This window comes from Phaethon aethereus (assembly GCF_964289735.1).
Source record: "Phaethon aethereus genome assembly, chromosome: Z".
Classification (NCBI taxonomy): Eukaryota; Metazoa; Chordata; class Aves; order Phaethontiformes; family Phaethontidae; genus Phaethon; species Phaethon aethereus.
In genome coordinates, this window is record NC_138577.1 from 54,089,126 (window position 1) to 54,105,596 (window position 16,471).

General features: G+C 38.6%; 1 protein-coding gene across 1 annotated transcript in view; it reads right to left on the bottom strand.

The window, feature by feature from the left end:
* Positions 1–13,764, bottom strand: part of LOC309415333 (long-chain fatty acid transport protein 6-like) — a gene marked incomplete at both ends in the record, with an annotated part of 39,385 nt that extends 25,621 nt beyond the window's left edge. The window contains 4 exons of the mRNA XM_082012825.1: positions 624–748; positions 1,774–1,932; positions 4,147–4,353; positions 13,251–13,764. Coding sequence (XP_081868951.1) covers positions 624–748; positions 1,774–1,932; positions 4,147–4,353; positions 13,251–13,764 — 1,005 coding nt within the window. The remainder of the gene's footprint in view (positions 1–623; positions 749–1,773; positions 1,933–4,146; positions 4,354–13,250) is intronic.
* Between the last annotated feature and the right edge of the window lie 2,707 nt (positions 13,765–16,471).

A 16,471-nucleotide genomic window follows, 5' to 3' on the forward strand; every position in this document is an offset into this window, starting at 1 on the left:
AGTTAGCACTAACAGAGTTTCAGACAGGAATGTCACTTCAACAAAAACAGCTTTGTTGTCTGGAATAGCTTTCTAACTGGAACAAAAGGCATTCTTCCCTTGAGCTGGTAACCTAAAACAAACCACTTCCAAATTTTAAAACATGGTTTAGATGGTCTCAAAACAAGCACACTCCACAAGCCAAAACAGTGCTAAAATACGATCTACAAAACTTGAGACTTCTGATAGACTTATGTGCCAAGAAACAAAGTTTTGAAAATTCTGAAAAGACATTGAACATTAATCCTGGTTTTCTGAACTTGCATTGTGAAATTCTGTGAAACAATATTTTTCACCAAATGATACTGAATCAGTTTTTAGTCTTGCAATCTTTTCTTTTAAAGAAAAAGATTTAAAGAAAAGATTTTTATAGAATAAACTTTAACATCTTCTTGATTCAAGCCATTTGTTTTTGTTTGGTTTTTTTTTTTTTTACAAGGTACAGATCACCAATTTTACATAAAAACAAGGGCAGAGGGACAGGTTCAGTACAGTTTTACTTCCCTTTTAAACATAACTGCATTAAGAACAATAAATGTACATATCACTTACAGACGAACAGCCGTCATTTTGGTTCCACTTACCACTGGCTGGCTGCAAAGGTAACGGCAAAGTTCTCCAATGTACTGGATGACAGTCACATTGTACTTTTTGCAGTCATTCCAAAACTGACTAGCTGAGAACTTCTTTTTTAACACACAGGTTGCACCTTTATGGAAACAGTAGATAAGGAAATGAAGCATTTTCTCTATATGACAGCTTAGCTAGCTGTGTTCACTGTTTCTACAAAATAGAATATAAGAGGAACTAAGAGCAGCCTCATTCAGAGAACTATATGGTTTTTAAGCTGTTTTATTAGGAGACGTATGTTCAAACCGGATAAACAAAGAAGGGAGATGAACAGAGTCTCCTCCTTGGCTTGTCTTTGTTGCTGTTGTAACATTATTCAAAAGAATTTAACTGAAAATATCCAGAAAAGTCAGCCTGAAAGAGCAAATCATTTGAGTTATCACTGAAAACACATTTTTCAGCAAAGAAAGTATTAATCGATGCAGATTCAGACAGAACTGATCCATAACCCAGTGATCTTTCCTATGCCCTGACTGGTTCTTGATGCTTCAGGAAACAGGAAATATTTGCCATGAAGTTCCAAATAAATATTTTATAAGACAGTCATTGAGGACACCTACATTGTCTCAGTAAAACATGTATTTTATTGTCTGTGCCAAAACAGTACACAAATTAAATGGAAAAAAAATTTATATATCATCTGATATGATATATATTAGATCATCTAATATGACAAAACTGAATGCTTAGTATAAATGTATTCATCAGTCTTTTTAAGTTCACCAAAATACATTTTTGTTCTATTCCACGATACAATGCTTAGTCTGTACATACACTAATGCACTATACACGCTGCCCAACTATTATGTATGTCCTTAAATTCCTTTTTACTTAAAATAAAAAAGGAAGTAAAAACATTTGTGACACAAATGACAGTAACTAATTCTCCTCTAGTATGACAAAGATAGCTTGTAAGAGATCTTTCGCTATTACAGCACACCCCGCCCCCAAAATACAGAAATGTAAAGGTATTCTGAAAAGACTATTCATTTGATTTCAGGAAAGCACTAGTTTCCCTAATGGCAGTGAACCTAAGTGTGTTTTATACATTTTTATCATAATTAATTCTCTATTAACAACACAATTAAATTAAACAAGCCCTACCCAATTCAATGCATCCACCGATGCCAAGAAGAGATGCTGCACTGTGATAAAGAGGCAGAGTAATATAAATGATGTCTTCTGCAGTAGCACCAAAAGCCCACAGTCCAGCAGCTCCTTTAAGAACCTGCATGTGACTGATGACTGCGGCTTTTGGAAGACCTGTAATGAAAACACAAAACCATGCATAAATCTTCTCTTAAAAAGAACTCTTTTTTTTTTTTTTTCCTCTGTAAGGTCTCTAAAATCGTAAAAGAATCAATTATTTTCTTCCATAACCAAATTTTCAGCCATCTCTTTAGATGGCCATTAATAGCCAGTTAGCTGTTTAATGAAGTACTGCGTGTTTGTTCTGTACACACGAAGATACATAAGCCAGTTTGTAACCTCATCTGTTAGTTATTTAATCTGATGTCAAGTCAATCTAAATAGGTGGAAACATGAAGAAACTCCATGGTTAGCACACAGTCAAATTATATAGAGCCAACAAATGGCCAAAACCATCTACTGCACATCTAGACTTCCTTAACACTAGACCTCTTTCAGGCAATAGTCATAGTCACTGCAATGTAAATAAGAATTAAGAAACGTATGGGATCTACACAAAGTAGATCATGTAATGGGAGCTTACCTAAGATGTGTATATCTAAGTCTACCTATTTGTTTTAGAATGCTATGAAGACTATGTAGAATTAAAAAAAAAAGAAAAAAATCCAGCAAAAGTCCACTCTAGTTAGGTTCTTCTTAATGAGTTTCTTAGATTCAGCACAGAATTTCTGTTCAGCAGACTCACATGCAAGAGCTTCTTGGGCTACTACTCTGGTACCCATTATTTTGAGTAGGGGATGTGCTCTTGCTTCTTATATGTTCTCACATACACACAGAAATTTCAGGCTGAGTCCTGATGATGAACAGTGAGAACTTAAAAATTTCCAAAAATTTAATGTTTCAGAAAGTTTTCTCACCTATTCTAGCAAAGCTACCGTTCATTTGAAGACTTAACTAGAGTTGTTAAGTGGCGGTGTAATCTATGGAGATTCTAGCTACACTTCAAAGTTATTCCAAAACCTATCACACTAAAGAGAAAAGGCAATAAGCCCATGTTGCCAATGAACCAACTATAGCAAAAGGAGCTCTACAGAGTCTTGAGTTCTTTCCTGCTGCCTTTACAGACACCTGACTACAGACCATACAAGCTACTTCTTTCTTTTAAATAAGTTTACCAGTCATTGATTTTAGGAGCAACATTACGCTCTTGCTTTATCAAAATGTGTGAGAATGCTCAGTTACTTTAAGATTAGAATCAGACTAAACAAATTCAGACTAAACAAACCTTACACTTTTAGTTACGTGGTACCTAAAAGAAATCCAATGTCAATTAATGTAATACATAAAAGCATTCAAAAATAGTTTGAATTCTACGTAACTAGAATTTGAGACTTCACACAGATATTCCGAATACAGTTATAAGAACAAAATCCTCCTATCTGGAGAATTCTATAGTATGTTTTAGCTAAAACTCCTTACTTTTAACCAGCAATATCAACCATATTTATATTAGCAGTATTACAAACACACCTGACCTCTTGACAATATTTATACCTTCCTAATTTTTTTATTCTAGACTGACATTTTTATTTCTTAATTTTTGCCCAGAACCCAAAGCAAAGAAGTTAAATAATTTTTTGTATGAGGGAACAAAGCCATAAAACACACCGTCATTTTTAATCTTGTGACTAAAACTGTTGTGTTCAGCTGAATGAGAATGTCAATCTGCTTATCTTAACAACATCATGCTGTTTTTCATGTCAGTGATCAGGTTTTTTTAAAGTCTTAGCTTCTTAGTTGCTGGAGCACTAGTAATAAATTCAGCCATCTGTTTCTAAACTAAAAGGCTAGTAACTTAATCCTATTTTCTGTCTCTACAGTGACCTGCATAGAACATGACTTAATGAAGAAAAACCAAATGTCTGTTTGTTTGAAGACTGTTTTTTAAAGTCCTAGATACAATGTTAGCTATATTAGCTAGGCAGTGGTATGTGATCACAAAATAATATTTATTACCATTGTAAATCCACCAAAAAAGCAAAATGTTTTATAAACACCTTAGCTGTAACATAGCAAAAAGTAAAGCTTCTCATTGTATTTGCACAATGTGGAAGGAAAAAAAGGAAGACAAGCTCATAAACTTCTGGATATAAACAGTGAAACAAGAAACATGCTTATTTTCTACCATTTTCTAGCATTTTCTAATGCTTCTAGATAAGAAATATGATATTCTACTAAGAAAAGATGAACCAAAAGATTAGAGTTTCGGAAAATTAAGTTTCTAGATGAAAGCTGAAGGAAAATATAGACTCTTTAGCAGACTCATACCTGTTGTTCCTGAAGTAAATATATATAAAACAGATGACTTGAGGTTGTTGGCAGAGCGTCGATTAACTGGAACAGGGTCTTCAGATGCAGCCTCTATTTTGTCTAAAAGGGTATGCACACTTGGAAAAGTAGAATCTTTGGTCATTATCCAAACACTAATGTTCTTTTGCAGGCTAGGAAGAATTTCTTCCAGTGTCCCAAGCAAATCTTAAAAATTAACATAAAATAATGTTACCTACATTATGTCTTCACAGAACTAGCGAATAAAATATTTTCCTCTGTAAGTTTTACTTTTTATAATAGAAAGATGAATGAAAGTCACCCCCGAAATAAATTCAATAAAATAATGATGAACTAGAATGAAAATTCACTGAAAACAGGATATTATGTGGTAAAAATACTGCTGACCCAGAAGGTCTAATTGTCAGGTAGCCCTTAGACCAAAATAGTGAGCCTTGATTATTAGCTCCTGCTTCCCACCAAATTTTGGATAACCCTTAGTCATTGCTAAGACCAGAATGAAGTGTAGTTAAGCTTCAAGTTCAAATAAATCATATCTGTTGAAGATGCAAGGCAAATGTTTACATAGTTGGTAATTACAGTGCAGGTTTCCCTGGATGCCCTCAACAGCAATCTCTCATCAAGCAGCATTTTTTTCAAAAGCACAGAACTCACTAATTTAAAAACAAATACACAAACAAAAAACTGTATCATATATGTAGATACCTGAATTTCACAGAATAGAAACATAGAAAACATGCCCGTAGCTTATTCAGATACTGCCAAAGAACCATGTGGCTATTTATGCAGTGCTCTGAGTGTTTTAGATACCTTAATCAATCTGATTTTAGGTACATCAAACAATTTTATTTTCTTATAATCACATGTTCATCCACTGAAAACCATTCCTTATATTGGCTTTTACCTGTATATAAATACAAACTCACTTTTATAAAATAAAAATAGCAGCCTAACTGAGATCTATTTTGTTGGCTTATCAGGAAAGAAACCCCCAAACTAAACAGAAAGAAAAATTATAAATAGAGACCAATCCTTACGTAATACATTTGGTATTCATATCTCTAATCATTTTTGTAATCTGTCACTTTCTCAGAACACTGCACAGGCATTAATACACTCTAATCCAGGAAAATTCTCAAGAATAGGAATCATATTGCTTTCATTATAACTATTCATATACTTAAAGGCTCATTTACATTTAAGTGCTTTGCTGGATCTCAGCCTATGTAATTAATCTTGCAAATATCCCTGTGGGTATAAATTTATGTTATTATCTCAGATTTTATAGATGAATAAACAAACAAAGTTGGCATGACTCACCCACAATCTCATAATGAGGCACTGCCAGAGCTAGCATTTGAAATCCTGATGTCAACTCTAAGCTTATTTTGCAAATCTTAAATATGGATACCATTAATAGAACCTTCTTGCATAAATTTTACATCAAAGTAAGAGAAGATTTTTAATCTTTCAGAAAACTACTTTCCTAATGACAGACTGCTGTATATATTTTAATGAATGACATACTAATCTCTACTGCTATAGTAGAGATAGAGCCTCCTGTTGCCCATTAAACATTATCTTACAAACCCAAAGCGTACAAGTGCTATATATTTTATGAATGTTTAGGAAATAGATCTGATTGAGTGTGACATTAACATTTTTCTGTTCTAACTTCCTTGCACTACAGAACTATTTCAGGAAGGAACCACCCAAATAATTATGAAAATCTAAAAGATAGATAGCCTCCTGTTTGAATCATTGGAGTACCGTCCTCTTCCACTATACATAGCAATAGAATGAAAAAATGCGAACAAAAAATAATGTTAAGGACAATAGTGTTAACGGCGGGCAACCTGATGCACTGAATATCAAGCTTTGTTTCCATATTAATTCTGTTTTGCTGCCATATTATAAAATTAGGGTATATTTTTCAAGTAATGAATATGCAAATACAATAGTATTATTTCTAGTGAAAAACAGCTATTAATAAACCAAGTGTGACAGAATAACTATATATTTATTAACTTCTAATACTGATTTTTGTCTTCCTATTATGCATATTTATACATATATATCTCCTAAATATACTAATAGTTTGTGCTGGTACAAGTTAGGCTGAGAACCTAGCAAAAGAAACACGGGCATTAGAAGAGACTAGAGCTCCATTTCTGTACTCAAAAATAGTAAATTAATATAGTATTCCATGTCATCCTTTATTGGTGTACTGGCTCCAACTACTGTGCCAGCAAAGATGTTAAGGATCGTAAATTGTTAAGGGTTGTTGAGAAATTCTTGGCTCTTCCAGCTTCAAGTCACCATTTGAAGCAGACTCAGCTGTCCATCCTGCGTAGTGTCCTTACCAGGTAACAAACATGATGCACAAATATTGAGAAAAACTGCCCTATGAAAGTCATCAGGCAAAATTATCCTGGGTAACTAAAGTGTAATTGTGAATGAAATTTCACCTATTGTTTAATTAAAAACTATCTTCTTGCAAAAGGCCTCACAAAAAAAACTCAGTTAGTATCACTCTTTTAAGTACTGCAGGTACCAAGGGGATCATTGTGGCATTTCCTTGTTTTCCATAGATGACTTCATTCCTTCCATTTCCTTAAATTGTTTTGCTTTTTACATTTTTGAAAGTGATGAAGATGAAACTGTATTACCTACCAACTCTTAACTTATATACAGATGACATTTTTGTTTAGGACTGCATGACATGAAGAAATTCACAAATACTTCTAATTTTTTAGTATTCAAAAGCTCTAGGTAAGATGTGCATCAAGTTCTTTGTGTATTTGAGTAACATGAAGTGCAAGTCTGTCGAAAAGAAAAGGATGTACCTCTTTTTCATTTCCCCTCTTTTCTTACCTTCCTTCAAAGGAAGAACGATGGCAACTATTAATTTCAACTCTACAGACACAATCATTTAAGATGCAAGAATGACAGGAAGGTATAGCTCCCTTTTAGTAGACTGAAACATATTTACTCTAACTAATTCAAATTAAACATAGACACTGTTTATTGTTTCTCTAAACAGTCACTCATAAAACCTATGGTTTTTGTTGCTACACAGAGGCTTGCTTGGTTTTCTAACTACTATTGAACTATGAATTGATTATGCAATAGAATTTTTCTTCTGTGCTCAGGAATCTAGTACTTGGAACAATATGTGAACAGCTTGTAATTATACACTATCTTGAAAGAAATGTCTAGTTAGATAGCAGAGAACAGCAGAAACAATAATTGACTTCCTGAGTAAGAAAGGGTAATTTAAAACAGCTGTGTTCCAAGTGCCAGGAACTGAAAATTATTTCTGGAACACACAGGAGCATAGGGTGTTTGAAGAGAACTCTCAGTTGTACTAACGTATTTCCAATGAATAAGTCTGATGATAGCCAATTAATGTTTTGTTCCATGAACAAAGAACTTCTGTGCCAGATGTTGTGTAGGCCTCATTGGTCTTTACATATCATCTTGTCTAGCTGTCAGGAAAAAACAGCCCTCTTGGAGGAACTACAGTTTGATTATTTCTAGAGGTAACCGGTATGTGCACTTTACCATGTAGGAAAGCAACTATAGTAAAGCAATTTAGCTATTTAAGCTTGTGGTTTCTCTCAAGTACTTGTTTGCTTTTTATACTATGAAACTATATTCAGGTTTTGGTTTATTTGTTTTGGAAGAAATGACTGCTTATCTAACTTTTGGCAATGTAGTTAGCACTTCTCTGTGTGTTGTTTACATAGTTTGTATATGAATATTCACCATTTGCTAGCTATTTATCTTCTACTAGGGAAAAAAAAAAATCTGTAATTGGTCAAGATTAATATGCTTCTCCACTTTTTTGGGTTCCCCCCCCACCTAGCTTTTAAAGCATTTCAGTATTCAACAAAAAGTTTGTGAAACTGTTACATTAAAATCACATGAATACATAACTCAGTTACATCTTTGAGAAAACAAGGAAAATATGTTTTTGTTTTGAACTACTGTCCTAGGCTTCAAGTTGCACAAAAGGTTTTTTATGTTATTTTCTAGCAAAGAAACAATGCAGCCTGTTGGCAAGGACACAGTCCTACACTGATGAAAGGAATACATCAGATTATGAGATCAACTTGTACTGAACAGAAAGTTACTCGGAAGGCAAACCATATAAAACGGTTCTTACATAACTTTGATGTGTACTCTGGTTGATGTGCTCAGTAAGCTATGGCAAGTCCAAACTCTTCCCCACACTCTGGCCTCAGAAAATAATTGTTACTTGTACCTGAGCCCCCAGGTGACTCCTTACGCTCAGCACTTTTTCTCACTAAGTAATAATAACAGAAGTTACAAGTCAGTTGTGGCTCAGGATCAGCGTTGGTTTCTTGAAATGCCACTGAAGGCAGTAAAAGTAGTAAAACATAAACTGGCTTGGGAATCACAGTGACACCGTTTTCCTCTCAAAGGCTGTCTGGGACAGAGACGCTGACTAAGTAAAAGCAAGTGATCAAAGAGATACGGTGTCTAACAGAGCAGAAAAGGGTGTCTTCTGCAGGTCTTCTATGCTTTCCTTGTTCTAAACATTGAGGTCTAAATAGCTTTTTATTCCAAATAGTTAAGAAAAGATGGTTTTGATAAAATCAATCTTTTTTTTCACTCAGTGACTAACGTATGAGAGATGATACTGCTGCTTGTATATAATACCATATCACCTTAATTCACAACTACCAAAAAATACTTCGTTTACTGTCCTTTTCCAGGATTTAGACACACTTCTGTCTGAACTTTACTCCTGCCAACATAAATGCTGGTTCTGAGCTCAGATGGGGAGAAGTTCAGAATACAATTCCGTAGCAGCAGAAAGCACTGCTGGTGCCTCAAGAGTAAGGAGCACTGGTCAGGAAAATGTTATACGTGCACAGTCAGGAGATGTAATTCTGTACAGAATCGCAGAATCACAGAAACACTGTGATTGGAAGGGTCCTCTGGAGGTCATCGTGGTCCAACACCCCTGCTCAAGCAGGCCCATGTAGAGCAGGCTGCCAACATAAGTCCATGCAGCATGTATACTCCCTCCATAGCTTTTTCTATCAGGACTGATGTAAATGAATCTCACGGAGTTTAGTAATGCAATCCTTTCACAGTTGATTCCTTGCATCAGATGTCATGATGGCAATCTGGGATGTCCTACCAAGAGCTGAACTCTTCCAAGTACAAACACACTATAAATGCAGTGGCAAATTTATACCATTTATTCCATTTGTACCTTTCTGGTGGGTTGCTAGATTGTAAGTGTTGTTTAATAGTATTGCTGTTACACAGGTACTGTCCAAAAGGCATCATGTAATCCCTTGTTCAAACCTTCATTTTAAGCAGTACCTCATTCTTCTGTTTAACCAGTAGTTTTTAAACGAGTAACAGTGACATAAGCTGATAACAAATGTAGTAGGGATGAAACCTTTTAAACAGGTCAGACTGCTGTTAGAGTAAGCTTAATGCTGGCAGTCTGACAGACAGAAGGGCATACAGCTTTTTTTTCCTTTTTGTTCCTTGTTTACGTAGATGTTAGTTAACTGCTGTTTTATTAAAAATGAAGTTTTAAACTCCAACTTTTGAATCTTTTTCAACAAACATTCCCCAGAATGGGAGTGGTGGTAGACAGTGTTTCTGGGAATAGAAGTGTGAGAATGTTACATAACAAACTAAAGCAAGAGCTAAATGCTCTGGGAACATAGCAGACAAATACAAGTAACTAAAGCAAAAACTCTCTCTCTGCCACAAAGGCAAGTGGAGACACTGGAAAGGAACACAAAGTCCAAATATTGGCAAATCAGAGAATCTCTATTTGTCTTACAGCCTGCAGTTGGATGAGAAGGAAAAAACCCCACGTTATTAGATTGTGCTAAATTAATTAAAAGAACATTCCTATAGAAAAAATTCAACCTTTTAGCGATAGCTATTTCATATAAAAAACTGACAAGAGGGAGAAATTTTGCAATTTTTATAACATATCTGAGGCTTAAGAATAAAACATTCAATTGTAGAGACTTTGTAGAACATGTAAGTCAAAAACAAACCCCCAAAACCTAAGTACTATTGGAAGACTCCCATCTAAAGTTAGAAAAAGCAATCAAAACACCACAGCATTGTCAGACCAGGAAAAAGTCTGACTGCAAGTGCTGAAGGAAAGACAAGATGATAGCAATAGGACCAGGTTACCAAACTACAACCTCTGAAAACTATGCAGGCACAAAATTAAACTGAAGAGTACAAATTCCACAAATGAGAGTGACCTTGCAAGAGGTAGCATGAAAGACTGAACAAGGCATGGAAGAAAATGCAACCATAAATAGTTCCCAGTCTATTTGGATAGAGGCGTCACATTTGTAAAAAATAAAAGCATTTTGGAAAAATGACAAGGTGTACCAAAAGGAGCTGCAAGATGCAATCGTCTCACACAGAGGAAGGCTACACCACCGCTCTGTGCCAAGAATATTTAGCAATAAGCAATTACCTGCAGGAACTGTTTCAGATACCAGCAGAAGATGGAAGGTTCCCTCCAGCACAAATGAAACCTTAATATTAAAGTGGATTTGAACACAGCTTCCTGATTTAATGTGCCATTACAGACAAGAATTTCAAGACCAAATTTGGTCTTGCTGAGCACAGACAGTTAATGGTCAATTTGTTAGGGAATGATTTCTGCTGTGCTGCAGTATATGAACAACGTTAAAGGTCATCCAAAATATTGAGAAGGTAGTTTTGTAATGGTACAAGAAACAGAATTGCTAAGTCAGGCCTGTATTTGTTTGTGGAGGGTAACAAACCTACACATTTTTGAAAATTAGAATTTCCACTATCCAGAAATAATACCATTATATACTAATCTCTGATTAAAAAAAACAATCTTAGTTGCCAAGCATGATGCCTGACAATGACAATGATAGATATTGAACCACAGGCTGATTGTTGAGTAAATATTTTGAAAAAAGAAAAACCAAAAAACCAAACTATGTTCAAGCTATGTACAACCCTGTAGAAAATTGTGCCACAAGAGCAAAACACGCAAGAAAGTTCAAGTCTTGCTTACTGATAAGGAAGAATCCCTTGAAACAGACATTAGCACTGGATGAAAAGGTGTGTAACGGACCTCTGCAAATTATCTGACTGTGTAACCTCAGCATTAAATATGGCCCTGCAATTTTAAAAAGCATTAGGGGCAAATTATTATGTAATTATGTATAACATGTTTTTGTTTCAAGAGTGGTATGGGTTGGTCCTCACAGTCACTGAACAGTGTACGAACCTTCAGTTGCGAAACCCAGCCTCCTTTGGAGAGGCTCTTTTTCCATATGATGTGGTCAATAAATAAGGACACAACAGAACTTCAACTTCTCTCACAGACACAGATAAAAAAGTCTAAGTCCCAAAGAAGAATACAGTGAAGCCTTTCAGGGTAAGGGACTGACAAACTTAATGCAGAGACTAAAACCCATGGATAAAGAAGACCAACACATAAAAGACCAGCTCAGAGACTAATTTGTTGGCATCTCTGCTACATTACCTGTCTGCATATAGCTCTTCTTTTGTGAGCCATAGGCAGACTCCTAGTACAAGCTGGTTCAACATAGTTGCTCTTACTATCATCTGCTAGTAACAAATTAAGAGTGGAGAAACACGGACCCCATTCCTGCTTTGCAAATGCTTTTTTCATTCATTAATTAACCTCTCATTTTAATAAACAATACACTTCGATATGAGTTTTGATCCAAAGTTCTCCTTCACCACAATGAGCAAGAATTTCCTGAACATTAATTCCATTCCTCAAGCTATATGCTCAAAAGCACATATTCATGAAATGAGATTTTTTTAATTAAGTAAGAAGGCAAAATTAAAAACTGTCAGTTCAGAAGCACTGTCATCATGTGTTTTGGGATTATATTTAAATTGGCTTTTATTTCATTAGCTTTATCTAACTACCAAGCATTCTTAAACCAGCATACCATACACAATCAAAATGACAAAATTTATAATTGAAAAATATGCAAGGGAAAAATCTTAAATATATTTTTGAAAGCACAAATTTGCAGCAGTAGAGAACAGATGGAAAGAAATTCCACCATTTAGGATTCAAAACCCCGCAACCTGGGTAATAGGAATAACGCAAGAACTTGTGAAATAAAACTAAGGCAGAGTAAACAATTTTAGAGACAGGACAAATTTAATATTTAATATTTTGAAATATCCTCCTCCAACAAGAATTCAAGGTTCTGTGTGATCTTCTAGCACTGCAAGTTCACTTCACTTGATCATAAATGCTGAGGCAAGTTTAGGTTTTGGACCTGCCTACAGTTTATACATCTATAATTGAAGCCAAATTTCAATATAGCAATGCACAGTATGCCTACATCAAGATCTTAAATTCTTTTGAAGCACTTAATAAAAATGTAATACTTTGGATACTTACACAACACACACTATTATCTCCTATTCAAACACAGCAATTTCTTCTACAACCAACGTCAGCAGTATGTTAGCTATTACAAATCAACCTCCTATGTGCTACACCTGTAAAAACAACCTCTCAGTTTTAGCCCGTGGAATAAATAGTTGTACAGCAGAGGTTGCACAGTCTGAGCTTAGACCTGCTAGTTTGCAGTTGTTGATCACTAGAAAGATGAGGAGATAACACAGGAAAAGAAAGTACATGACTTAAGCAAGATTAAAATTGACTATTTAAAAAGCAATGGGAAATTATTCTTAATAGATAGTTTTAACTTTTTCCGAGACACATTAAGCAACTACTGAAGCGATTAAATTCTTGCAACAGGCTGTACTTTGATGTTGCAAGCTTTCCTGCAATGCACATTTTCTAAGAAAAGGTTAAATGGATGTCCCCAAAAGATGGATATACTTGATTCTACCTGAGAGGCTTAAGCTCTCTTCAAGCTCGTGATCTCTTGAAGCCCCTTCTAGCCCTAAGTTTCTTTCATTCTATGAACATCTGAAAATCAGGTTTTCAGTAAAGCAGCTGGAGGGACATACACCAGGGAGATATGACACTAAAAGCTTTGGGTGTACAAGTCACACGTATACTCTACCTGCTCCCACAACCAGTATCTTGGGCTCACAGCTACTGACACAGTGCAGGAGAGATCTGGAGCGGATATTGAAGTTGAGGAAAGCCACCACGCAGCCCAGCTTGGCCAGTCCGAACCAGACGTGGATGAAGTCTGGCTCGTTGCCCATCAGCAAGGCCACCGTGTCGCCCTTCTTCAGAGCTCCGTGGTGTAGGAAGACCTGCGCTATCCTGTTACTCCTCCTGTCCACATCCCGGTAGGTGTGCACCTTCCCTTCATAGATGAGGAACGGCTTGTGGGGCTGCTTCTCAGCCAGCTTCACAAACTTGTCCAGGACGGTGACAATCCTCCCTTGCAGCCGGTACATCTCCACTCTCAGCCCATACATCACTACTTTCAGCAGGTATCTCAGGTCAGACCAGAAGTAGGGGAAGAGGAGTTTCTGCATGAGGTGCAAGGAGACAATCCCAGCAGCAGCACCCGGTACCCAGGAGGGCAGCATTGGGAGTGGATATAAGTCGTCCCAGCCACTCATTTCCCTGCAGCCAGGCAGCTTGACAGACGGAGTCGGGACGCGGGGAGCAGTCGGGCAGGGTGCGGAGTCTGAGGAAAAAGCCGGTAAGGGCTGAGGCTCTTCCCGCCCTCTCCTCCTCCAGAGAGGTGGGACCGCCGCCCTGGGAAGCCCGCACCGACTCCCGGTCAGGCAGCAGAGGGGCAAGGGGAGCCGAGCAGCCGACGGCGACCGCCAGCCGCACAACCCCGCCCCGCCGCCCAGAGCCGCCCGCCCTCTCGCCTCAGCCTCCCCCCGCTGCGGCGGGGTCCGCACCTGCGGGACGGCACGCCCCGGCGGGAGAGGCGAGGGAGGCAGGGCGGGAGCTCCTGTCCTCACCACGCATGGCTGAGGCGAGATCTCCCACTCCCCCCACCCTCCGGCCCCAGGACTCACAGACAGCACCGAGCTGCTGGGGGGGCGGTGGCGGCTGCTCCCTGAGCCGGTTGCATAAGGCGTGATCTGCTGCCTTACCCCACCCCCGGCGGCGGGAGCCCGGGAGGTTGGCTCCTGGGTAAGGCGGTGGCCGCGCGCAGGAAGCCTCGCCCCGGCATGGCCTTCGCCGCGGCGGCGGAGGGAGGGAGGGCGGTGGGACGCGCCGGGGCGGGCAGGTGCCTCCCGCCGGGCAGTTCCTGCGTTGCTTGTAGCGGTTCGGCCTGGGGAAGTCAGTTACCTCTGCTGGTGCCTGGGGCTCGGCTCCGCACTGGGGCGTCGAGCAGGGCTCGGCGTCCAGGCCCTGTCACAGGGGACCGGGCCGGCCCGCTGCCCGCGCTGACGTCCCACGGGGCCTCGGGAGCACTTCTAGACGGAGGAGACCAGCGCTGCAACTAGCCCGGGTCTGGGAAGTACCTTCAGGACCGGTTCAACCCACCTGGAAACTGGGGGCTGCGCCAAGGCCGTGGGTCAGCGTAGCATGCAAATGCCACCTTCGTGCTGAAGGGATGCCTCTGGCAAGAAGCAGTCACACCTGGGCACCATGCTGCTGAGGTCCGTTACCCCAAGCGCTTCAGCACACTGATGGCTCCCCGTCATCCAAAGGCATCCACTGCCATTGCCCGTGGTGAGATGCATAACATGGTCTTCATGTGTTTTAGTGCAGGTGAGCCTGGACTTAAGTGAGCTGTGAGAAGCTCAGGCTGTTTTACAAGTGACACGTTTTCTGCCCTTGTGTTGGCCATAAACAATTTGAATTCATGGCTCTAGCGCATCGTGACAAAAAAAGTCAGAAGGTCCTTATTTTAAAACTGTAGCCGATAGTAAATGCATTTTTTTTACAGCATATGAATGTGCTTTTGAATAATTGTGAATTTTGTAAAGTTGTAAGACTGTAAGTACTGATAGTTTACAGTGTGAACTCCATCTGCCTGTTGCCAATACTGCACCAGAATAATCTAGCCTCTTGTCATGTTCTACACCGCATCCTATTGTTTGCTTCATGTACTGGGCTAGTGTTCCAAAGTGTTACCTTGACAGTCCTTCCTAGAATACACCCTTACTACATCCAGACAACATCTCAGAATTTCTGCCCTGCAGGTCTTCTGGCCACTGCTCCTGGTTCCATGCTTAGTGTCACAGCGCTGACAGACCTTTGCTTCTCTAAAACAGCTGATATCCCATTCAGCCAACCTGCATCTAGGCCATTGGCCATCTCCTGATCTGCTAAACACCTAGCCATTCTCCTTTGCTACCAGTCAAATGTCCTAAATTTATCCAGAGTCCTCCACACAAAACTTATAACTTACTCTGAACCATGGCATTTTTTCCTGCAAAGCTTGCATTGTCTTAACTGTGGTGGGTTTCCTAACAAACCCAAGATCACCTCAGCAAGAAATTCCTGACAGCTGCTTACCCTCTTCTGCCCAAGTATTCCTCATTATGTCTAAGGATCTCTTTAGTCTGTTTTACAGCCTTATGACAAAAGCAAGAAAATTGGTATCAATGAAGTGTGAATGGAAATGTTTGTGGGTGAGGAAGCAAAAGCTGCAAAAGAGCTGAAAGGATGGTCTGTACTGATAATGAAGAATGCAGTTTCCAGGCAAATCAAGGAATGTATTGTTTCTGGCAAGCTCAGGAGGCCTGCCTGCACTCTGATTAAACAACAGCACAAGTTACTCATTAAGGGATAAACCTTCCCCCTCACCAGAGGGAGTTGACAATGAGGTTGCAGCATATCACATATGCTGTTGCTCTCCTGTTGCCCAATAGGTGGTAGGACAACAAGGAACTAATAACTCAAGAGATGTAATTCAAATGCTGCAAATAGATTCCTCAAATAATCGTGTTATTACAAGAAAACTTCTCCCTCCACAGTAACTGTGATACAGATTCCTGTTCTACAAACTCAAAAACTTGTAATCACTCTAAATCACAGTGTACACTGCCTTCCTCAATATTTGAAAAAATTACTACAGAAGGATTATAATGGAAACAATAGATCATCGATTTTTCAGGCTTTTTGGCATGTGTTCCACATCATGCAGTCGGGGAATTGGTACTTTATTGCCGTAAGAAAAGACTTGATGCAATCAGAGCTTTTGCAGGTAGATTTTGTACCAATCCCCCACTAATCTTAACAGGAAAAGTTCAGTTTATTCTGTTTTTTTCTGCCCTTGAAACTGAGGAACACAAGGAATAATGGAAATTTAATTCTGTCTATTTGACTCGAGCTGAAGCTCAGCTTCATGCACATTTC